Source organism: Lichenostomus cassidix, chromosome 17, assembly GCF_008360975.1.
Source record: "Lichenostomus cassidix isolate B80296 chromosome 17, HeHo_3.0, whole genome shotgun sequence".
In the NCBI taxonomy this organism is placed as follows: Eukaryota; Metazoa; Chordata; class Aves; order Passeriformes; family Meliphagidae; genus Lichenostomus; species Lichenostomus cassidix.
The window spans coordinates 8148242-8172117 of record NC_139497.1 but is presented as its reverse complement, the minus strand read 5'-3'; the positions used below and the strand labels follow the sequence as shown (position 1 = coordinate 8172117).

At 46.8% G+C, this 23876-nt stretch overlaps 1 protein-coding gene across 4 annotated transcripts in view; it reads right to left on the bottom strand.

Moving 5' to 3' along the window:
* Window positions 1-300: 300 nt before the first annotated feature.
* Window positions 301-23876, bottom strand: part of TNC (tenascin C) — a 66859-nt gene continuing 43283 nt past the window's right edge. For 2 of the 4 annotated variants that reach the window (XM_085077219.1, XM_085077220.1), the window contains 12 exons: window positions 18099-18371; window positions 13328-13450; window positions 12021-12164; window positions 10534-10653; window positions 9837-9980; window positions 8957-9087; window positions 7884-8016; window positions 5937-6088; window positions 5078-5174; window positions 4238-4399; window positions 2826-2989; window positions 301-1635 (listed from right to left, as the gene is read on the bottom strand). In XM_085077219.1, coding sequence (XP_084933345.1) covers window positions 1525-1635; window positions 2826-2989; window positions 4238-4399; window positions 5078-5174; window positions 5937-6088; window positions 7884-8016; window positions 8957-9087; window positions 9837-9980; window positions 10534-10653; window positions 12021-12164; window positions 13328-13450; window positions 18099-18371 — 1754 coding nt within the window. In that variant the 3' untranslated portion in view covers window positions 301-1524. Of the gene's footprint in view, window positions 1636-2825; window positions 2990-4237; window positions 4400-5077; window positions 5175-5936; window positions 6089-7883; window positions 8017-8956; window positions 9088-9836; window positions 9981-10533; window positions 10654-12020; window positions 12165-13327; window positions 13451-18098; window positions 18372-19742; window positions 20016-21540; window positions 21817-23876 lie in introns of all 4 variants that reach the window. The other 2 variants (XM_085077218.1, XM_085077221.1) reach the window with 2 other exon arrangements.

Sequence of the window (23876 nt, the reverse complement as noted above, 5' to 3'; positions counted from 1 at the left end):
TCCTAATAGCTTGGGAAGCAGCTGGAGAGTGGAGCATATTTCTTCATTACTGGATTTGTTCTCTTTTATGCTGCCTATCATTTACTGTGATAAACACCAAGGAAAGGCTATTAATTACAGAGAATTAATTTAATGTAGTGTTGCCAGTGCTCTGGAGGGTCAAAGGAGATTTGTGTTCCCCGTGCAACACAACCAATGCTCAGGAGTGGAACTTCAGCCAGGAGAGAGGCAAGAAACACTTGCAGGATGTTTGTGAAATGTTTGCAAAATGCAACCTTGAAGCAGTGCAGAGAGACTGGATTAAAACAAGAGATCTTTTATTGTCTTGAACTGCAGAGTGTGATACAGAGGAACTACATGGATTTTCATTCATATAAAAAAAAAAAAAGAAGAGAGCCCTTTATTTACACAAGTGTTCAAAGCTGCCCATGGTACCTAACAACAACTGGGGGTTCTCTTTGTTTTTTCCTTTGTTAGTTATTCCCACCTAGATGGAGCAAGCATTGGTCAGTAACACTTAGAGAAACGTGGAAGAAGCTTTTGGGCAGGAAAAAAAAAAAGAATTATGTTCTAAAAGAACCCAAATCCTCACGGGCATTTCACTGTAACTAACCCACCAGAATAATTACAACCAGTCACTGACAAAAGGAACAGTTTTCAGTAGGGGTTCAGCAGCCTAATTATTCTCAGCCTGGCTTTTATTTCCCCATCTAAGTAAGTATATCCTGGACATGCACAAACTCCACATGGATTAAAAAAAAAAGGTAGAAATTTATTTAAAAGTAATTGTGCTTTTATTTATAAAAAAAAAAATTTACAATCAGACACTGTCCTGCTGTGTTTCCGAAAGCATGGTTCTCTTAAAAATGACAAAATGTAGCTTATTATTATTATCATTATTATTATTATTACTTTATCTTTATATTAATATTATTAATCTTATGCTTAAGTTTAAAAACATACTGCTTTCCCTTCCCATTCCCTCCTTCTCTGTGGTACTTGATATATATATATATATATATAAAAGCCATTCAAACCACCAATTATTTCCACTTACACCTAATAATAATAATAATAATGATAATTAATCTTACACATTGCCGTGTGTTTAAAATATGGCTGGTTCTAAAACAAACTACCAATGTACAAAGCTGTTCTCCCTCCCCTCCCCTGGGCCACCCAAGAGATCGACGGACGTCGGAAGAAAGACGTCGGAAGAACTTTATCCCAGACGTTTTCTGGCAAAAATAACAATAAAAAAAATCAATAAAACAACACAGGACCCTTGAGCTCGTTGTCTTTGGTGTGGAGGACGTTCCTGGCGGGCAGCTGGAGCTGCTCTGCTGGAAACGCTGGGATGCTTTAAGGCTTTTTGTTGGGAATGCTGCCAAGCCTCTGCGGGGCCACGGGGCACCGACGCTTTGGTCCAGTCCCAGCTCCTCACCCCCCAGGCCAGCCGTGCCAGAGGGTCTCCCCACACCCCTCGCCATCCCCTCCCCGCCCCGTCCCGCAGCCCCCCGGGCTCTACGCTCTCTTCCGCCGCCCCTCCAGGTTCCGGAAGCTGGAGGGTCTGAGCTTCATCTCCGCGAACTCGATGGAGTACTCGTGGCCCTTCCAGTGGAACCAGTTGACGCCCTGGGAAGGCAAAGGGGAGGGGTGGGAGGTCACACTGTGGCTTTGCTGGCCCTGGTTCACACTGAGGATGTTGCTAGTTTGGGCACAGAGGCACAATGGAGTGTTGGAGCTTTGGAGCTCTGGGATGTCCACCCACATGAGGTTACAGAATCATGGAGTCACAGAACAGTTTGGGTTGGAAGAGACCTTAAAGATCATCTCATTCACCCCTGCCATGTGCAAGGACACCTTCCACTACCCCAGGCTACTCCAAGCCCTGTCCAGCCTGGCCTTGGACACTGCCAGGGATCCAGGGGCAGCCACAGCTTCTCTGGGCACCCTGTGCCAGGGCCTCCCCACCCTCACAGGGAGGAATTTCTCCCCAGTATCCCATCTAGCCCTGCCCTCTGGCACTGGGAAGCCATTCCCTGTGTCCTGTCACTCAATGCCTTGTAAAGAGTCTCTCTCCATCTTTCCTGCCTCTCATTCAGGCCCTGCAAGGCCACAATTCAGTCACCCCAAAGCTTCTCCTCTCCAGGCTGAACAATCCCAGCTTTCCCAGCCTTTCCTCCCAGCAGAGCTGCTCCATCCTCTGCTCCTCCTGGAGCTCCTCTGGACTCTCTCCAGCAGCTCCAGCTCCTTGCTGTGCTGTTCCCCAGGGCTGGGGCAGCTCTGCAGGTCTCTGGGGTCTCACCTGAGGGGGCAGAGGGGCAGAATCCCCCCTGCCCTGCTGCCCAGGCTGGGGCTCAGCCCAGCTTCAGGGGGTTCAGGGCTGGGCAGCTCCAGCTCTCAGCCCCAGCACCCCCAGCTCCTTCTGCCAGGGCTGCTCCAGCTGCTCATCCCAGACTGGATTGATCCCAGGGATTGCCCTGACCCAGGGGCAGCACCTGGAGATTGGTCTTGTCAGACTTCTGACCCCCAGAGCTGCCTGACTTTCATGGCAGGAGGAACATTTTTGTTTCACATGTTGAAAACAAAAATTATTCCCTACACAGCTGGGATATTCCCTTGGAAAATCAAAGCCAACAATACTTCATCAGCTGATGTTAAATTCCTGTTTTTTGAGCAACTGCCCAGGTATTTCCCTGTGATCATGGAGAGTGGCAGGAGTGGATGCTCTGATCTTTGCCTGGTTGAACCCTCAGAAAAACCCATAATTGCAATTCCCCTTCCTCTCATGCATCACAGAAGCCTTCAGAGCCCAAACTCACCTGACTGTGGCTGTTGTCACCATATCTGCCCATCAGGTTGACTCGGTGACAGTTCTTGTACCAGAAGGCTCCCTTGTAGGACAGAGCACAGTTGGTGATGGCAGAATCATTGTCCTTGTCAAAGGTGGAGAAGGACCTTCCATTGTGGTAGGTCATGGAGTCACCTGGATGGAGGGGACAAAAGAAAGAGCAAGGTCAGGGCTTTGCCTGGTTTAGATTTCAGGGCAGTGCTCATCCTGCGGAAAATGTCTGGACAGCGCCATGCCCTGTCTGCATCTCAATTTTTAAAAATTGACTTGTTTTAATACAGAAGGAAATAACATAAATTTTTTGTTGTTGCAGGCAGGTAAAAATATTTTTCTGTGTGGTCTCTAACCCCCAGTATATTAAATGGATGTTTTTCATGCTGCTCAATTTCTGCACTTTTTGCTGAAAGCTGGGTTTTGGCCCTGTACAGTGCGGACAAACCAAGTCCAAAGAGATGTTCACAAGGAGGGAATCAAGGCCAAAGGAGTCCCACATGGATTGAATCCTACTTGTGGTAGCAGCTACTACTACTCTGCACCAGAGCATTTCCCTTAAATCATAGAGTCATGGACTGGTTTAGGTGGGAAGGGACCTTAAGGATCATCTTGTCCCTCCTCTGCCATGGCAGGGACACCTTCCACTATCCCAGGCTGCTCCAAGCTCTGTCCAACCTGGCCTTGGACACTGCCAGGGATCCAGGGGCAGCCACAGCTTCTCTGGGCACCCTGGGCCAGGGCCTGCCCACCCTCACAGGGAAAGATTTCTTCGCAAAATCCCATCTAAATTATCAATAGAGATTAATTTTTCTGCCACATTTCCTCTGTCTTTCTGCAGTCTGAGTAAAAATCCCTGTGCTGGTCAGAGGGCAGATCCAACACCCACATCTCTGCTCTGGTTTATACACCAACAGTGTGAAATTATCTCCTTTTAAGACATGTTGTTAAACTGGATTTATCTCTTAATCCTTTCAAGCCCTGAAGAGGACTCAACAAGGGCTGCAGGGTTCACCCCAGTACGATTACAAAAGGCAGATGATTTGTTCAGCAAAATTTTAAATCACATTACAGGAGGACTTTGCTGCAAATTCTACTGACAAGAAAAGAGGCTGTGCCAGGCTATTATTAGGGGTATAAATGACAGCCAGGATTGGCCAAATGAGATATATTGTGGTTTAATACACTTGTTCCAATCCAGGCCATAAAATATAGCACCAAAATTCCCCCAGGATTTAAAACAGAAACATAAACGACATCGATATATTTGATTTTCCAACACCTCACACAGGCGACATGCCAGCTGATCTGCAACATTCACATGGTTACCTCGAGTCAACGGGGAGGAAATCAGCAATTAGAAGGAGAGAAAAACTGGAACTTTGCCCTCACCTGCTGTGCCAGTGTAGCCATCCACCCGCAGGCGGTACCTGCTCTTGGCGTCGCCCACGCTGAAGCGATCGTACACGGCGTACGCTGTGTCCCCCTTGTCCCTCAGGTCCACCCGCAGCTCGTACTGGCCCTGAGAAGTGATTTTGTGCAGGTTCTCCAGACCTGGGGGCACAAAGGAGTGTTGGTCTCTCTGCGGTTGTTTCTCTGCCATCCTTGTGTACCGTAAATGGGGTTGTTGTGGTGGAGCAGGACAGCAGTGCTGCTGGGGACACTGGGCTGGATCAGCTAGAGGATGCTGATTTTGCTGATTTTGGGTGTACAAAACCTAATAAATAGACCCAGTCTGGCTGGGAGAGTTCTTCCCTTCAAATCCCAGGAGCAGGTTGGGAAGAGCAACCAAAATCGTGCTGTGTTATCATCTTTAATTTACAACCACAAAAAAGCAGCAAAATCTTTGAAAATGTAGAGTTTTTACTTCTGTTTTACCAAAATGGGGGTTTATTACTGCTGTTTTCCCTGCTTTTCCTCTCTGGATCATGAGGGTTTGTTGCTGGGGGTGTCCCAGGAGGACAGGAAGAAGAATTTACCTCCCAGGCTACCTCTGACTTCTCCCAGAGCCCCACTGAGCATTGGGTGGGGACATTTGGTGACCCCAGGCTGACAGCCTTGAACTCCAGCTGGGCTTGGCCATTTCAGTCTCCCTCACAGACTGTCCCTGGCTCCTTTTCTCCTGTTCCCCTTTACAAATATTGCCAACTAAATGGAGGCTTCTAAGTGGCTCCTGGACATTTGGGTTGTGTTTGTGTTTTCTTTTCAAAAAGACAAATTCTTAGCACTGACCTATCCAGAATTCATCCCTAGGATCTCCAAACCCTGCCACGTAAGTCTTCCAGTTCTTGTAGAAATCCTCCTTTCCGTTCTGACGCCTCAGGAACACCTAAAAGCAAGAAATGTTATGGACAGACTGCCCTGGGCAGAGGGAATGAGCTTTTACAGACACACAGCTCAGCTTTGCTCCTGCCCTGCCTTTACCCCTCCCAGCAGAGTCTCTCTGCTATGACTGAGTTGCACCCAGGCTGTTGGATGCTCCAGGAATTTTTTAAGTCTCTGATTTCTCTCTTGGGTTCCCAAACTCCTCTGGATGATGTGACCTTTCAGTTGTTGCTCTTTGCCTTTTAAAATCCCTCTTGCAGTTCTGCATTTCTCAGCATTTTTCCATCCCCTCACCTCCTATCCAAGAATTCCTCCAGCTCCTCCTTCTTTTCTGTGCCCTGAGTCCCTCTGGCATGTTCAGGTTTGGGGATGGCAGTGTGGAGAGCTGGCATTTTATTGCCATTCCTCTGTTGTCTGGGTGGGATGTGTCCCTTGCACACTGGCCTGGGGAGCTGGGTTGGCCACTGCACCCCATGGCTACTGAGAAAATTCTTCCCCTGGCCTGTTTTTACCTCCTTCACCCCCTCTGTCCATGGAGAAGGATCAGGGAATTCCCTAAATGCCAAAACCAGAGGTGTGACCCATCCTTTGAAGATACTTCTCTCTCCTCCAACTTCAGAAAGAGTTAGCAACCCTGTTCCAGGCACTAGAGTGCTCTACCCAGGCTGAAATTCCCCAAAATTACAGATAACTCTGCCCTACTCTAAAAATGAATGGTGCCTGGGATGAGCAGGGATGGGCTGTGCTGCCCCTGCCCCATACTCACAATCCAGCCGCCCCCGTCCTCGCCCATGTCACAGAACACTTGCAGAGGCTGAGCCTTGTCCCCGTTCAGGTAAATGGTGTAGAGCCCAGAGGTGGATTCTCCATTCAGCAGGGCCTGGGAGCAATCCTTGGGGTAGGGGTAGAGGAGCCCAGCTGCACAAAGAGAAAGAGAAAGCATTCCTTAGGAAATTAGCAGCTATGGGAATGTGTAGGTGACTCAGGAGAATCACTTGAGGGTCAGTGCAGATCCCAGGAACGGATCTGTAATGGGATCCTGCACAGAACATTCCCAGGATGCAGCAGATGATGGGGATTCTTCTTTTGAATGTCCTCTTTCACATCTGCACCTCTGCAAGTTCTGGGAATGCCAGACTCCCTGCCAGGATGGGAGCATACCCTCCAGCTAAAGACTGAAGTCCATGAGCTGTGTTACAGCAAATTTTGGGGAAACCCAAATCTACCAGCCTCTGATGGTGTGACAGAGAAGGGACACCACCACTGTGGAGCAGAAAGGTCATACAAAGTGAGGGCTTTGCTGCTCTTGCCAAATCCTTGCTCACTTCTGTCACTTTGGCTAACTAGAAAAGCATTCTGGGAATGATTCGGCTAAACTAGACGTGAAAAACAAGTTATACATTGTAAAACAATGATTAGAACCAATCAGTGCTCACAGTGGGGCTGTGGTTGGTCACACCTGATGTTCCTATCCTGATCTGTGGTGTTGGTTAAGCACATTTGTTGTGCCTCACAAGTGTGTAAACTCATAACAAACTAACAGCTTAAGAACTCTGGATTTTTGCAATAAAGGGTCTTTGCCATACCATTGTGGTGTCACGAAAGAACACCCCTGAAAGAACTCCCCACCACACAGCCTATTCCAGTGCTTTACAACTCTTTCCAGGAAGAAATTTCTCCTGACATCTAATTCAAACCTCCCCTCGTGTGACTTAAGGCCATGCAGGTTCCCATCAGCTTTGAGATTTGGAGAAAAGTGACTCTACAGGGAGCTCCTTCAGTGTTTCCCTGTCACTAAATAGACACAAATGCATTTTCAGAGTTCAGGCCAAGCTGAAGCACCTGCCTGAATGAGTCTGACACTGTTCCCATGGCTGAAGGTGCCCTGCTCAGTCCCTGCTCGTGGTCAATCTGCCAAACATCACCTAAAAGCACCCAGATTTGCTTCCTCTACTATTTCTGGATGTGTTTTGGGGCCTGCTGGTGGAGTTCCTCCTGCTCTGCACAGTGACTGAGCAGAGGTGGGGCTGGGTGACTTTTGGGAGTCCTTGGGATGGAGTTGGTACCAACAGCAGGAGAGGGAATGGCAATGACTGAAGGTCCTGCTGGGCCTGAAAGGCTGGGAACTGTGAAAAGTGAGACAAATGACAGGCAGAGTGTCACAGCTAATACTGAACAACTTCTTTCTTTTAATGTCAGCTGTGAAGTGACCTTCAGAGGAGCCAATTTATCCTTGCACAGAGCTGCAGAGCTGTCCTGTTAGGGCTGGAGCACATGTGCAGAGGGGCTTTGAGACAGCCCAGCTCTGAGAGAGGAGAAAAAACTGCCCAGAAACTCATCTCCTCACTGATGTGTGTGTGCATTTGTGGTTTGCTTCATTTCACCTCCAAACTCTGATTTGTTTTCACAGCTCGCTGCGATCGATACAGGGGGAAATCAAGGTGTCAGCTGGATTTTGAAGAATTCCTGTTGATATTTCACGTGGGAAAAGCAGGATGTTTCACCAGAGAAAGGATTATGAGGTGATGTGAATGGATATTGGAATTTCATCCTGCCAAGGCAGAGCAGACGACAACTCTGGGACAACAGGGACTTTGCACCAACACTACAAGTGGATTAAAACCTTGTGTGAAGTCTGTGTGTCATTGCAGAGCTCAGCTCTGGTCTGAGAGCAGTCATGTTGATTATTTCAGCTGTGTTCTAATGTCCTTACTTGTGGTGAGAATGGTCTGGATGGTTTTGCTCCTCAGGGCTCCACTCAGAGCCTGCAGTCTCACTGTGTACTGCGTGGAGGGGCTCAGCTCTGCCAGGCTGTAGGAAGTTGTCTCAGGGTTTAGGATGACTTCCTATGGAGAAAAGAAATAATGCAGGGAAATCTCTGAGAAATAAATCAGAACGGTTACATGTTTTATTCTGTCACGTTATTTTTTGTTGTAATTATTTATGGTATTTTTAACCATCTAGATTAATTAATATAAAACTAATCCTCTAAGATTTTTACCAGGATAATCTTTAAAAATTCAATAAAAGCTGCCTGGAAATAAGTGTTACCATCATCATGTACAAGCTGTGAGGTTTAAAAGCAAGGCAGCATAAATGTTTCCATGCCCTGAAAGTACAGATTGTGAAATTCATAAAAACCTGGGAAGAATCATCCTTTAGGACAAGGAAATTTTACACTCCAGGCTCCAAAAGGCTGTTTTGCTGTGACATTAAAAGACTGATTTTCAGTGTGCTTAGGGAATTTGCCTTCCTGAAAATCAGAACCCTCTCTGATATGCCAGGCTGAGCATCCAAAATTGTCCTTTTTTGCTGGAATTCCCCTGAGTGATATTTAAGCATTTACAGTGATCTAATTATGTAGGAACAGAATAAAATTCTAGGAGAGTAAGAGGCACTTCCAAAGGCAGCTCCTCCTGCCTCAGACACCCCTTTTGCACTGGGATTCTCCTGAGTTTATAAAAGGGAATTATGTCCTTCAGGGGGTGTGAGTTTATTTCATGAACCAGGTTTGGAATGAAGGAAAATGCTTGTGCTTTTATCTGTATTGTGGAGGGATGAATGGCAAAATTCAGCCTGGAATGGAGCTTCTGTTTCAGGGTGTAATGTCAGAAAGTCCTTAAACAGCTTTAAAACGCATTTGCATTCAGTCTAGCACCGAAAAAGGCAATTAACATTTTAAAATTAAGTATTTAAATTAAGGAACATGAATTATGTTGCATTTCTGGACACTTGAGAGCCTCTCTACTGCCCAGGCTGGAGGCACAGCCCCTCTGGTTTGGTTACCTTGACTCTGCCATCAATGGACTCATAGATCAGGAGATACCCAGTGACAGGAGCACGGGGAGGCCTCCAGCTGATCACTGCTGTCTCTGACTGAACCTCAGTGGCACTCAGATCTCTGGGAGCATCCAGTCCTGCAGGAGACACCAGAGCAATTACAATCCCATCCATACAAAGTTAATTATGCTATATATTAAAACAGGCCGGGAAAACAAACCTTTCCTCCTGAGAAATTTGAAAGGAAAAAAAACCACTTCAACCTAAATTTGGTGGTTAAAAACTAATTTTCCCTTTGGTAGCTTAAAATAAAGGTGTTAACTTTATCTGAGCTAAAATATTGGCTTGTTCCAGGCACTTTAGTTTATGAGCAGTTGCACAGAAATGTCTTTGGAGACAAAATGGTGCATTTCATTATTTCTCACAAGACAGATTGGTATTTATATATTCCCAAGAAATAAAACTTTGGTTCCAATGATTTTTTTTAGAATGGGAAAACTTTTCAGAATGGGAAAACTTTTCCTGCTTGGTCTGGCTCCAAGCTCCACTGTGATTAGAAGAGAGGATTGGTGTGGCTCCTGGCTCTCTAATTAATACCCTGGGACAAACCAAGTCAGGGAAATGAGAAACATCCCTGATTTCCTTGATGCTCATGGAAAGCCATGAGTGTGAAACCAACTGGGCACCTTCAGCTGCCAAAGAAAAGCTGCTCCATTTGTGTGTGAGAATCTGCAGAAGTGCTGCCATTAAACCACCTCTGATCACTCACACTGGGAGTTTGTTGGTGTAAACACTATCAAAATCCAGTTATCCAGTAAAAGAAGCACCAGGGGCACACAGAGCAGTGGGACCAGCAGGGCTGGCAGCTGAGGGGTGGCAGTGGCACCTGTGGTGAAGTGTGTGGAGAGAGTTTCACTCCTCTGCGTGTCCTTCAGTGCGTGGATGCTCAGTGTGTACTCTGTGGCGGGCTGGAGTCCCTTCAGGTCATACTCCACAGTGTTCCCTGACACCATCTGAGTCACTTCTGGCTCTGAGAAGAAAACATAGATAAAAAAAAATAAATCAGCATCATCAGATACACTGTGATGTGCTCAATGCCATGCTCCACTCGCTGAGTTATTTTATTCCTGGTTGGTGCAAGTGGAAAATAATACAAGCCCTGATTGCTGTGTCTGTGCTGATGCCTCTGCTGGCTCTGAGTTACACCAGAGCCCTTTCTCCAAAAGTGTGAGCTCTCTCTAGTGTTCACAGGAATTATAACACCTCCTCTGCTGCCCGGGAATCCCTGCTCGTGGCTGAATCGAGGGTGCTGAATTAAAATTATAATTTTTTTAATGCTTCCAGCAAGGTCCCTCCTCCAAATAAGAGCCCCGAGGCTGCCAGAGCTCCAGGAGCATTTGGAAAATGCTCTCAGGGATGCACAGGGTGGGATTGTTGGGGTGTCTGTGCAGGGCCAGGAGTTGGATTTGATGATCCTCCGACTCGGGATATTCTGTGATTCCATGACTATCCTGTAGTTCCAATGAGCACCACCTGAGAGCTTTAATCCTTCAGCTCCCCAGCCTGTTCCCAGCTCCCCTCACCTTGCTCAGAGGAGTAGGACACCACGTAGTTATCCACAGCAGCAATTGCTGGCTGCCACGTCGCCAGAGCCTCGGAATCCGTGATGTTCACCACCAGCAGGCCTGAGGGGCTGTCCAGAGCTGGAAGGAAAACAGATTGAAGGAGTTGGACAAACACTCTCAGCTCTGTGCAGTGCCGTGTTGTAAATCCAGGGTAGAAAATGCCCAAAACTCAGTGCAGCTTTTATGACTCCCTTTGGGATTGTGGAGTTCTGCAGGAAAGACGTCAGTGCCTCTGAAGAGACCCCAAAAGCCTCCACTGGAAAGGGAGGTCAATGCTGGAAGAGATGAAAGGCTGGGAACAGAGAGAACTAAGTTCTCAGCCCACTCTTGATACCATCAGTCTCAACGCCTCTGGCAGAGCTGACATATTTCTCTCAACATTCTCAAATCTGAGCTGGTTTTTGGAGCAAACTCAGGAGACAGAGCTGGGAAAAATAACCAAAGTGACGGCAGCTGATGGCCACTGTGACCTTCCAGCAGCTTGTTTAAAATCAACCAATCCCACAGCCAGCCAGGCATCCAAAATCCCCACATGTCCTGCCTTGCCTCCTCGTTTTTCACACAGGTTTATGTTCTCCCTGAATTAAGATGGATCTCTGCCTCCAGAATGGCTGAAATGGGCTATAAATCTCCTGTCATTATCCCATACTCAGTCTTGTTCTTTCCTCAGCTCTCTGGATGTTTGTTAGCCTCCCTAAAAGAATGCCAGGAGGGGTCAGCAGGAGCAGAGTGGACCCTCAATTCCTGCAGGGATATTTAAAGAGAAAATCAGAAGGCAGAATATTGAGAAAATTATTGAGAGGCTATTGAAGAAAAAAAGCAGGAGAGAGAATGTTTTTATGCTTGGAACAGTCTGGATCCTGGGAGATGTGGAGCCCACAACAGAAACTGGTCTGAACTGCTCGGCTGAGCTGGCCCTTTGCTCTCTCATCTAAAAATGGCATTAATTAAAAAAAAAAACCAAAACCAAAAACCAAAACAACAACTACAACAAAAACCCCCCAAACAAACAAACAAACAAAAACCAACCAAAACCAAAAACCAAAAAAACCCACCCCCAAAAAACAAAAAAAGAAACCCCCAAACCAACCAACCAACCAACCAACCCCCCCACCCCAAAAAACACCCCCAAACCCAAAACAAAACAAACAAACAAACAAACAAACAAAAAAATCACAAAAAAACCAGACTTCTGGGTTTTTTTCTGATGAATTAGAACCATAAATACATCAATTGTCTCTGTCTCACAAGTTTGTTTAGCATTTAGCAAATGGGAGGGAGTCTGGCCAAATTTACAAGTTCTATCCTCATAAAAAATGTAAATAATTAAAGGAACAGGCAAAACCCTTCCTCCAGTTTGTGTGGGCAGCAAAAATGAGATCTCAGTGGCTCTGCAGCTGCAGAGGATCCACTGGGAAAGCTGCTGTTTGCCCTTGCTGCATTACCTGTTTGCAGGATGCCAGAGATGGGCTCGCTTTCCTCAAAGCCCTTCACAGAGATGATGCTGACGTTGTAATCCACACCTGGCACTAGCTTCACCAGCTTGGTCCTTGTCTTGCTGCCATCGACTGTGACAACGTTTGGAGTACCTAGGATGAGGCCAAATGCCCAGGGATGAGTGAGTGACACAATACTCCAGGAAATGCTTGAAGGGTGTTTTTCACCTTAAAGACATTGTGGCCACCATGGGTGTGTTTCTACAGCAGGAGGAGATTTTTCCTCAGTGAGTTACAACCAGTGGTGTCAAATATTGCTGCCATGACACCTTAATTCAAATAATTGGTTTGCATTCAGTAAAAAAATATTAAGATTTTTAGTGGAAGGTATCCCTGTCCACAGCAGGGCGTTGGAATGAGATAAGCTTTAGGGTCTCTTCCAACCCAAAACCATTCTGTGATTTCTCTTCAAAACATGCAATTTGATAAACAAGACGTAAGCAGAAAACACAGCAGTCTGTCCATGGAAGTTCAAACACCTCGAGGACAAGACTTGCAGTGTAGCTCTGCCTTGTTTGTGGTGAGGGCTGGAAAATTCTCCCTTACACACCTCATTTAGAATAAAGATCTATTAGATGTTATTGTGAAAGGTGCTCTGTGTGTGGCTGAGCACTTAGCACCCAGAGTTGCTCCAAATCCTGGGTTTATTCCAGGAAAGCACTTAGCCAAGTGCCTGACTCCATGACTGGATTCCTCTTCTTCTGTGGGACCACTGTACATTTAAAACTGCTATATTGTCTAAAGGCCTAAACCTTTACTTGTCTCAGTCAACAGCAGGACTTCTTTTAGTCCCAATGTCTTTACAGTTTGTTCTTTGGCTGTTTCCCTTCAGATACGTCTCTAAGTTAGGTTAAGAATCTGTTGAAGCACAGGAAGTTTTTGAAGTTGAGCACTAAACCAGAATGAGACAACTTTGGGGAGCACTGAGCAAATCACTGCCTTGAAAAGTTATTACAGCCATGGATTATGATTATTATTTCCAAGGGCCATCTTTTCCAATTTGTTTCGCTGAAAATAATGAGACATTTTGGAAACTTCTCCTTGCTGAGGAGGCTTAGAGAGACACTTAGTAGGAGTGCAACCATTCCAACCTCCACCTCACTGTGGACACTGTGGCCAAAGTTCGGCTTCACACCCAAATTCCTGAAGCAAAAATGAGATTATCTGTGTGAGATCACTTGGGAGATGCACTGAAAGGAAGGCTGGCAGTCCAGCAAAGCCTCCCTGCTCTCCCTGCCACCCCCTGCCCCTCTCACCTCCCGTGACAGGGACGTAGGAGATCCGGAAGGTTTCCACTCGGGAGCGAGGAGGAGTCCAGCTGACCGTGGCTGCATTTTCCGTGATGTCGGAGAAAGAAATTCCCTTGGGAGAGCCAACCACTGTCAGGGGAGAACAGACAACACACCACAGAGGATGCAAAGGTGAATCATTTGTTTATCAGTCCTTAGGGGTGGAATTCTGATTTGTTTTATCCCTCTGTCCCCAGAGCTGGAGCTGTCAATATTCTGCTCTGAGCCACACTAATGCAGGAGCTACCAACCTGCATGGTTTTATTACAGCAACAACCTATTTGGCCTAGATTTTCACTTTTTCAGGATCATTCCAGTAGTGCAAAGGTTAAAAATACCCATCATGTGTCTACATATTGAAGTGACAGAGATTTCAGAGCTACAGAAAAGCAGGGAGGAACATTTGCAGAAATGCCATCCTAGTGCCGAGATATTTGGAATTTTTTCTCCCCCAGTTTCACTTGGAGGATTTTTAGACTGAATCCCTCTGTGACACACAGCAATGGCAGCCAGGGCCAGATCTCTCTCCCTGAGCATGAAGTTCCTAGCACAGGATGCTCCAAGGAGCCTCAGGTGTGGCAGTCAGGCAAGCACTGACTCCTGGAGCTTCTGTTGACTTCAAGCCAGAAGCAACAAGATTTTCCTCCTGGAATCTCTCTCTGAGCCCATGATTTTTCTTTCAAGCACATCCATCCAGTGAATATCCAACTCCAACCACCATGAGGAAGACACTCGTGGCTCCACTGCAGCTCTTTGTCATAAAACCCAGCCCTTCCCTGCCTGTATTGAGCACTGCCTTTGCCCACAGAAATTCAATCAGCAAGCTGGGCAAACAAAGGCCAGATTTTACCCAAAATGACCAAAACTTAGGACCAGCACATGTCTGAAACATTCCAGTCAGAGGTTTACTTAAAATCCTGCAAAATAAGCCTGGAAAGGGCTTTGGGAGGACATGGTAAAGAGAGCTGCCACTTCAAGGGTTACATTGAGCATCCCACTTCCAATCTTTCCAGCTTTTTTTGGCTGTAACCAAAACAACCCTGAGGTATTAAAAAATAAACAGCACACCCAGAACAGGCCATCAGCACGAAGAGGAGAGATCCCAAACATCAGCCACACGAAGAGGAGTGGAGACAGGCTGAGGGCAGGGGAAGGGGGGCAAGAGGAGGGAAAAAAATAGGGACTGAGCTTGAAATAGCTTGGAAAGAACGTGCCTGCGGGAAAGGAGTCAGAGGGCTGTTTGTTCCATGTGTCCCCAAAGCTGCAAGGCACTAAATCAACCAAAAGGCAAGGAGAGAAAAACAACCGAGCTCTCAGGAGAAATGTAAATTGTGTCTCTGGAGCTCACTGGATGGGTTGTGTTTGTGGGGTTTGCTCACAAGGAAAAGCCCAGGAGAGAAAAGAATTACAGATAATGAAGGAAGTAAGGTGGGGTTGGAAAAGCTAAGTGCTGCTGATTTGGGTACAGTGTGAAGGAAACTGGAGAAAATACAGAAAATCTGGGAAAGAGAGGGAAGAGAAAATCACAATATAGGCACCCTGAGTGGTGGAGGAAAAAGGCCAGTGGTAATTTTGGGGACCAAGCAGATGCACAATGCTTGGTTTGCACACACATGGGGAATTTCAGCCATTCCCAGGAAATAAAGTACCCAATCCATCCCACTTGGACTCTGCTGTACACATTCCAAGGGCCTCAGGCTTGTTTTGTGCACCAGGTGAGCTGCATGACAAAGAGCAGTAAGCAGAGCTTTGACTGGGTGAGTTTTCCACATCCCCAAACCCCCCAGCTGCAGCTGTCCTGGAAGAGAATCTGGCAAAAAATAGAATGGACCATTGGAGCATCTGTCCTGGAATGAGTCCTGGAGATGTGAGAGATTTACACCTTTGAGCACAGGGAAATGAGAAAGAGGCAAATGAAATCATCTTCTTGGGCCACCTGAAAGCCAGAATGAAGCAGGCACAGAAAGCAGCCAGAGTGCTCCTGACTCACAAAGTACCTCAGGTCATCCCTTGGGCAGGAATATTATCTTAGGCACAGGGAAATAATCCTCCAGCATCTTCCCCAGAGCTGTGTGAGAGACAGAGAACTTTCCTGAGAGGCTGCTAAAACACCCATGGTACCTGAGAGCTGCCGCTTTTTAGGGATGTTTTTTGCTAATTGTTCTTTCATTCCTAAGAGATTAGTGGAGGATGTTCCCTGGCTTTCTACTCCTAATCAACAGGAAGCAGCAGGTTGCATTTATCACATTTAAAGATGTGAAGTGTTCATCTCAAAAAGGAAAAAATGCTGTCAGAGTGTGGCAAAACACCATTGGAAGAAGAGGAAAGGAGCAGCATGAGGCCCACACTTCCCACAAGGATATTAATTGGCCCAGGGGTGTGTTGTGGTCTCTCTGTGGTGCCTGAATTGCATCTTAACTGAGATTTTACAGATAAGTTTCTAAAAGACACCAACAGTGAGAGCAGCAGTGGCCAAATTCCCTCTTCAGGGATAGAAATCTTTCTTTGCAACCATGCTGGAAATGCTATAAATATCCATATGTTTGTGCAATAATCCACTCCTAAAAAAGAAATTAGCTGGATGCCTTGGCAGCCACCCACCCAGCGTGGTGTAACCTGCAGCCCAAATTATTTAGCTGGGGTTTTGTGGCTCTATTGTCCATTATTCACAGGCTATTTCCAGCTGACAAACATCTCCTGGGCTATTGGCTCTGGGAGGTGACATGTGCTAAATCTCCCTGCAAGGACTGCACAGGGATGTGGTCATGAGGAAAATGACAACTCTTGGTGGTTTCCCATAAATATCCTGGGAGTCAGTGGGGATGGGGATGTGCTGCTAACGAGTGCAGGGGACTTTAAACATCCCTCTCCATCAGGAGCCTGGGGAAGGGAGACTGGTGAGGGTGTTGCCTTTTTCGGCCTAGAAATGAAACTCAAGATCATTTCAGTATTGGAGCTCATAGAAAAGTGGATCTTTCTTGCAGCTCCAGGGGCAGTTATGGAAGAATACCCACAAAAGCCCAACCCCCACGGGGCTGAATACAGTTTGACAGGTTTTAGGAAATGAGCAGAGTTGATCAAAAGCACCAATTCAGAGGAGAAGTGGTGATGTGATTCCCTCCAGGTTAAGCCCCTTCTCTTCTCTGGAGCCTCCCAGCCCTGTTACTAGTTGGACTTGTTGATGACAGCATGTCTTGAAGATTTTGTTCTCAGCCTTGGTTCCCAGGAAGAGCCAAGAGAGGAGAGGAGCCTCGTGCCCCCAGGGCTTGGGGCTCTGCAATGGCTTTGGTCTTTCTAGCTGGGGGAAAGGGTGGGGAAAAGTGCTGGCAAGGTTACAAATATCTGAAAGAAAAAAGGTAAAAATGATCCAGCGTCAATGGAGGCATGTTCTGCTCCGTGTGAGTGTCTGGGGGCAGTGAGGGTGGCCTGGCTGTTCATTCCAGGGCTGTGATGGCAGCAGTGGAATGAGGGCAGAAATGAGCCTTGCTGTGCTCACAAGCTGACCCCACTGGCAGCAGGTGAAGGATGAGGCTGTGAGGCCATTTCAGGAGGAGCTGTTCAATACTGAGTTATTCTGCCCTTTTCCTGGCTGCTGGCTGGAGTACAGCCAGGCAAATGCCTCCTTTAGGAATTTCTGTTGGCTCCTTCACTCACTGAACTTAGAGTCACATCCTGGGCTGGAGGGACCCACAGGATCACCCAGCCCAGCTCCTGTCCCTGCACAGACACCCAACAATGCCACCCTGGGCATCCCTGGCAGCATTGTCCAAACACTCCTGGAGCTCTGGCAGCCTCAGGCTGTGCCCATTCCCTGGGGAGCCTGGGCAGTGCCCAGCACCCTCTGGGGGAAGAACCTTTCCTGATCTCCAGCCTGACCTGCCCTGGCCCAGCTCCAGCCATTCCCTGGCTCCTGTCCCTGTCCCAGAGCAGAGCTCAGAGCTGCAGCCCCTGGGGAGGAGCTGCAGACTCCAATGAGATCTCACCTCCCTTTCCTGTCCCCTTCCTTTTCCTCTCCTCCCATGATTAATTTGATTTCAAATTACCACACTTTCATATCAGCAAGCACAAAATTTTCAAAAGACCACATTTGGCTCATGGGACGTTGCATCATTTGTTTCAGCTTTAAGTACATTTCAGAATGAAACCACAATTTTTATGTGGAAAAAAGAGTGAAATGTTTCATTCAGATGTGCCAAAATGAAACGCTTCAATTATGAACCTGAATCAAAGCTTTGATTCTGCAAAGAAACTCAAGTCAATTTGAATTACTGAGTACATGTCGCTCCTGGTAAGATCAGTCTAAGTTAATGGTGCTTAGGCCTTTGCTGGTCAAGCCATAAATAAACTTCTCAATGGCCCTGGTAAATTCATTTTGTCATAACTCTTTTCTAGGGAGGTAAATTGTTGTGCAGTGCTGGGATGCAATTAGCCACAGAAAATCACTGAAAAAGGCTGATGCAGAGACAATATTTCTTGGCCCTCAAAGACAGTGCTTTAATTGCCAGACTCTGCTGCCTAATGCCTGATCATTAAAGTAATTCAATTAAAGCATATTAAACAGACAGTGATGAAGCTTGGGTTGATCACAAACACCCCCAGCACTCTGAAGCAGTGACTTGGACAAGGGACATGCAGGAGACAGCTCAGGACACCTCAGGAACAGCACGAGCTGGCTGTGAAAAGGAAACACTGCAAAGAAACAGGGAAGGTCACACTTTTCCCACTGCAAAGACAATACCTGTGGATGCTACAGCATTTACGGGCTGGGAACGTTGTCCACTGCTAACTCCATAGAGCTCAATCTCATATTCAGTGCCCTCTTTCAGCCCTGTTATGTCCTGGGTGCGCTCATGGCCTGGCACTATCAGCTCCAGGGGGTCAGATTTCCTTTTGGTGTCCCTGATTTTTAGAACAAAGCTGTTGAAAACCCCGTCATCGGCGGTCCAGGAGAGACGGAATCCATCTGGAGTGGCGTCTGAAACCAGGAGGTTGTCGACCTCGGGTTCTGCTTCTAAAAAAGGAGAAGATAGCAGTGGGGGAAAGAAATGATTTTTTAATCAGTTGATCAGGGACCTGCCCGAGGTCTGGCTATAGCACACTGCAAGAATCCAACCACAGTTCAAAGCAAGGGAAAAATCTGCCAGCTATTAAAAAAAAATATATATAATAAATATTAGTGTTATACAGGACAGGATAAATGTCAGTGTGGGCAGGCCCATTCCAAGTTTCACCCTTGAACAGCAAATCCACTGCATGGACATACACAGTTTGTCTCCCACATGCAGAGTTACACATGCTAAAGGTGAGTTTCCTGGGCATTTCTCCCTCCCTGCCTGTGTGACACCTTTATGTCTGATAAAAACCAATTCCTGCTGTAGAACTGCGTGCCTGGGACATTGTCAGGCCTCTCTCTGCTAGGAGGACAATATAAGAAATTCTTTTTCTCCATGCAAACCCCTTATTTCATGCACTTCTGTGATGTTTCTGTTCAGATGAATCCTTTACTTTGCTCTTCAACAACAAATGGGAATCACAAAAGTTCCTCTCTCTTTCACAGCACCCTCCAATCCAAATGCAAGACCTGCTGCCTTTGCTTAATGAACCCATTCAAAAGGATCCCGAGGGCTGTAAGTTATTAATTACCAGTAAAACACCTCTAGCTCAGCCTGGCCAGGCATCATTACCCAGAGAAATGCTGCTGGAGTGGTTATGTCCTGCAGCACCTCCAATGCAATCCTTCCTTCCCCACAGGCACATTCCTATTTATTTCCTCTCAACCCTCCCACCAGATCCCCCCCAGCTTTACTGCTGCCCAGGCATGTGTGGATGAGAAATGATGGTTATGGGGAGAATCAGGCTTGATTTCTCAAGAAAGCTCAAGTGCTGGCTGGGAACATGAGCTGGTTTGTGGAGAGAGCTGCCAGCTTTAGGGGTGGCAATGATCCCACTGTGGGTGGAACCCACAGAGAGGGAAAGAGAAGAGGCCATGGGAAGAAGTCCATGGCTCTTCCTGAAGGTCCTGATGGCTGGAAAGCTGGAGAATGCTGCTGTTGGACAATCCTGATGTGCCCAGCTGTTAACAAGACGAGCTCTGCATGCAGCCATTCTTCTTTAAAGACTTTGGTTAGAGGTTCCTGCAAGACCACGAGAAATGTTCCCTCTCAGCCCCCCACATGCTCCTCCACAGGATCCCTCACAGGGAAATGTCGAGTTAAAGGGAGCAGAATTCCCCTGGTGAGCCCATCAGTCACGAGGAGTTACGTGGAGCCACGATGCAGAGGAGGATGCAAAAGGCAAGGTTTGCATGAAACATCTTCCGTGTGAGAAGGAAAGCAAGAGAGAGAAGAAGGTGGAAGGGAACAATTTGCTCACATTGAAATACCTGTAACAGCCAGAGCGCTCAGGGGCTTTGTTTGGTGCCCCTTGGCAAACCCAGAAAGCAAAACCTCATAGCCAATGCCAGTAATTAGGCCTTTAAGCTTCAGTTCTCTCTGGGCTCCCGAAAGGAGGAACTCCTGTGGGTCCAGCAGCCTGCCAGAATCCACCACGACTACTAGAAAGTTGTCAAAGGCATTCTCCGATGCCATCCAGGACACTGTGAACCCATAGGGGTTCATGTCAGACACTGTTAGGTTTTCCAGTGGGGGCATGGCCTCTAAAAGAAGGGAAGGTGCAAAAACACACACACAGAAAAAGCGAAAAACATTGCAAATTAGAAAGCGTCACAGACTCCACCGGACAAAAATCACATTTTTCCCCCAAGTGTGGATTTAATAGCCAGGACCACAAGGTGAGGATTTTCAATGGAGCCTCCAGTGCTCAATTTTTCACTTTCCTCAGGGGTGTCTCAGCACTCACAAGCTCCATTGAAACTCCTCCCAGGCTCACTGTGGGAACACATTTCTCCTGCTCCCCATGCACTGCAAGAAAGTTGTAACCAAACTGCTCTAGAAATGCTACACATCAAATTTTCATTTCTTTTCACTTCTCTCCTCCATCAGTGCTTTAGGGTCAAACCTCAATTTGGGGATTCAAAACTCCTGTATTTTGCTTCTTTGCCTATTTCAAGTCAATATCTTCAGCTCTAGTTCTCGGTGCTGGAGGGGTCAGAAGTGCCAGAACAGGACATGAATCAGTCAAGTCACAGCCAGAGCAAATCAGCTGCTGCTGGGTTATGCTGACAACTTAAAGAAATTCCACTGAGGAGTCCTTACATTTTTTCACATCAGTGTGATATTTTTCACAGTTAAAAGATGTGGATCAACTCTTCAGAATTTATCCACCAAGTCTCAGCAAAAAAAAAAAGGCCAAAGTTTCCCAAGATTCTCAGTGTGTCTTGCTCACTCAAAAGTTGACAAAATGGGAAGATCAGGTGGTTTTGCTAAGCCCTGGCTCCATACTATTTCTCCATATTATTTGTCCAGCCTTGCTCTGTTGGCCCAGGAGCTGATCCATCCAATCTTCCAACCACTCAAATTCCACTCTCTTCAGAAAATACCAGTTAGCTCAAGACAGAACTTTCTCCTGAAAAGGGCTTTGTGTTTGGTTTGGATGTTTCACAACTGCCAAAACTGATTTTGTCAGAATTTGGCAGAAAAATTCCCTCCTAAATCGTTATAATTTGGAAGCCCTTTTGCATTAATATTTACACATTTGGGTGCCAGAGATTCAGCTCATATCTACTAATTTTAGAGACATTTTTGCATCTTATTTACTTCTAATCAAGTAATCCCCAAGATTCCCATTTAGGGGAGGGATCATCCTGGGATAGGACATGTTCCACAGGGCAGTCCTGTCTGCTCCTCCTGATTGCAACTCAGGCAAATTTCTCCCTCAAACTTTAGGAGTTAGAAAAGGTTATTAGACATGGGAGAAAAGCTCCAGAGAGTCACAGAATGGTTTGGGATGGAAGGGACCTTAAAGATCATCCAGTGCCACCCCTGCCATGAGCAGGGACACCTTCCACTATCCCAGGCTGCTCCAAGCCCTGTCCAACCTGACCTTTCAACTCCCTTTAAAAAATTCCTAGGAATTTTTTTAAGGCCAACCTTCCCCTTCTTGCACCACATTTCCAAACAAGCCCCTTGCTACTAGCAAGATACTCCATGCCGGGGAGAGCCCTTTTGGGATTTACATCTCCCTGAGCCCGAAAAAGAAACCCCAAAGCTTCGAGGAGGTACCTGTGGTGACAACAGCAGTGAGGGGCTCAGTGAGCACCCCTGCCCTGGTGGTCCCCTGAACGTGAATGTCATAGGCAGTGTGCTCTGAGAGGCCTGAGATGTGGGTGCTGCGGGTGTCCCCCGACACCGTGAGCTCCTGAGCCTCGCCTGCCGCCAGGGAGTCGCGGACTTTGATAACAAATGCGGCAAAGGGCCCCTCGCGGGTGCTCCAGGACAGGTTGAAGCTGTCGGGGGTAACATTTGTGAGGGTGAGCGTGCCCAGCTGCGGCTCAGCCTCTGAGGGAGGAAAGGAACACAGGTGAACAGGCAGCGTTACTCCGGGGGGGTGGGGGAATCAGCATGGAGGGGCTCAAAAATGATGTTTTAGGCTTGTTTTGCAGTGGTTGAATGAAAAGGAAAATATTTTAAAGAGCAGCACGGCAAGAGCTGTTTTCTCAGGTTTTGGAAAGAAGCCACTGAAATTAGTGCTGACTCTTAATTATTTTTTTATGTTCATTCAGTTTTCTCAAATAAACTCAATTTGCCTAATGAAATGTGGGCCTGGTTTACCAAAGCTGCAACAGCTCCAACACATATAAATTGCAGGAATCCCACACTGAGAGTCTGATGGGAATAGAGATCCACAGCAATTCCAAAACAGAGAAAGTAGGATTCAGGCAAGAATCCCTGAAATCCCAGTTCAGGTTCTGTTTAGTGTTTCTGTTGCCTGGAGTTGTAGATACTTCTATTTTTGGGCCCTGAGGTTTCTGAGGGATTTCAGGCCTAACAGTGATTATCTCAGCACTAATCTCAGGCCAAAACCTCCCTGGGCTCCACAGAGAAGGTGTTCCTTATCCTCTGATTAGCCACAATCAGAGAATATTTAATAAACAATAAACCCCACCACCTCTCCTTCCTGACAGCTCAGTGGTCAGGGCACTTCCTTAAGAACCAAAGACTTTTCTGCTGGAGGAAATTCAAATTCACATCTCTGCCCTGCCAGGAGAGAAACTTGTCCTTCAGGAGAGGGAGAGCTCCTTCCCCATTCTCTTTGAAACCCATTCCATTTTGCACAAAAAATCATTAAAAATTCATTAAAACCCAGAGAGAGAACAAGCATGACCCAACAGTCAGAGGGTCAGAGAATCCTGGGTTTGCCCTCTGGGCTGATTTTCTATTTTTTATGTTGCCAATTGAGCAAGAACCAAGAACACCTTTGGGAAATGCAGCCAGTGAGACACGGAAAAATAACAATGGGAAAGTGATTCATGCTGGGAGAAAAGTCAGAGAGAAGCATCCCAAGGAGGGAGAGGGTGGTGAAAGACTGAAATATTTTTCTTTGCCAAATCAAGAACTGCTGCAAGATGTTCCAACTTTTATTCCCATCCCTCATTGCAAGACTTTCAAATAACAATCCATCTCCTTCTCTAGGATTGTCTGGGAAGAGGTGAATGGAAGTGGCCCCGATTAAGGACACAGATGTCACAGATGCCACAGATGCCATGCTATCAACCAGTGACCATGGATGCCTTCATGGCCAGCAGGGAAGGTGCCACCATGGTGCTCCTGAAGACAGGCAAGGAGATGAGAAAATACCCACAAAGCAAACAGGCTTGGGTGGAAAACCCAGCAAAACTGAGCCCTCAGCCTCACATGCAGCTCAGAGATCAAAGGGAGCCTTTCCAACCTCATCCTGGCATGGCCACATTCCTTCACATGCCACCTGCATCCATGGCAGGCACATTCCCATCACATTCCCATCACATTCCCATCATGACAGCCTGAATCCCAGGAGTGCTGCATGCAAAATGAGCTGAAATCATATCCTCAGGCAAGTCTGAGTGATCTCCTGCCATCCTGGAATCACCAGCACCACGGGAAAAGCTCTGGCGCTCAGGGAAACAAGACAGGCTGTGGAGACTCCAATGCAAGGGGCAGAGTGGTGGGCTGACCACCAAGAAGGGAGGAATTTGCTTTTTGAGCCCTGCACTGTGCTGGGAACATAAAAACCCTGGGCAGAGAAGAACATCAGAGCCAGCAGAAGGTGGCCAGACCACTCCATGCACTTCAGGTTGGTCATTTCACATGCTGCATGAGACTCCCACCAGAGATGCAAATGCCCTGGGAGATATTTCGGTTTCAGGAGGACAAAACTGACATGCAGGTCATTCCTCTCCAGGCTGAGGAAGTGAGGGTGGGATGAATGACTTCATTCAAGATCGAGTGCAAAGATGCTGAGTGAAAAACATCAACCATCTGGAGCAAGGCAATTATATATACACTGAACTGGCAGAGAGGTGTGTATATATAAGGAAACCAATCATGGTTTACTCTCTTAATGCTGGGGGCACTTTTTC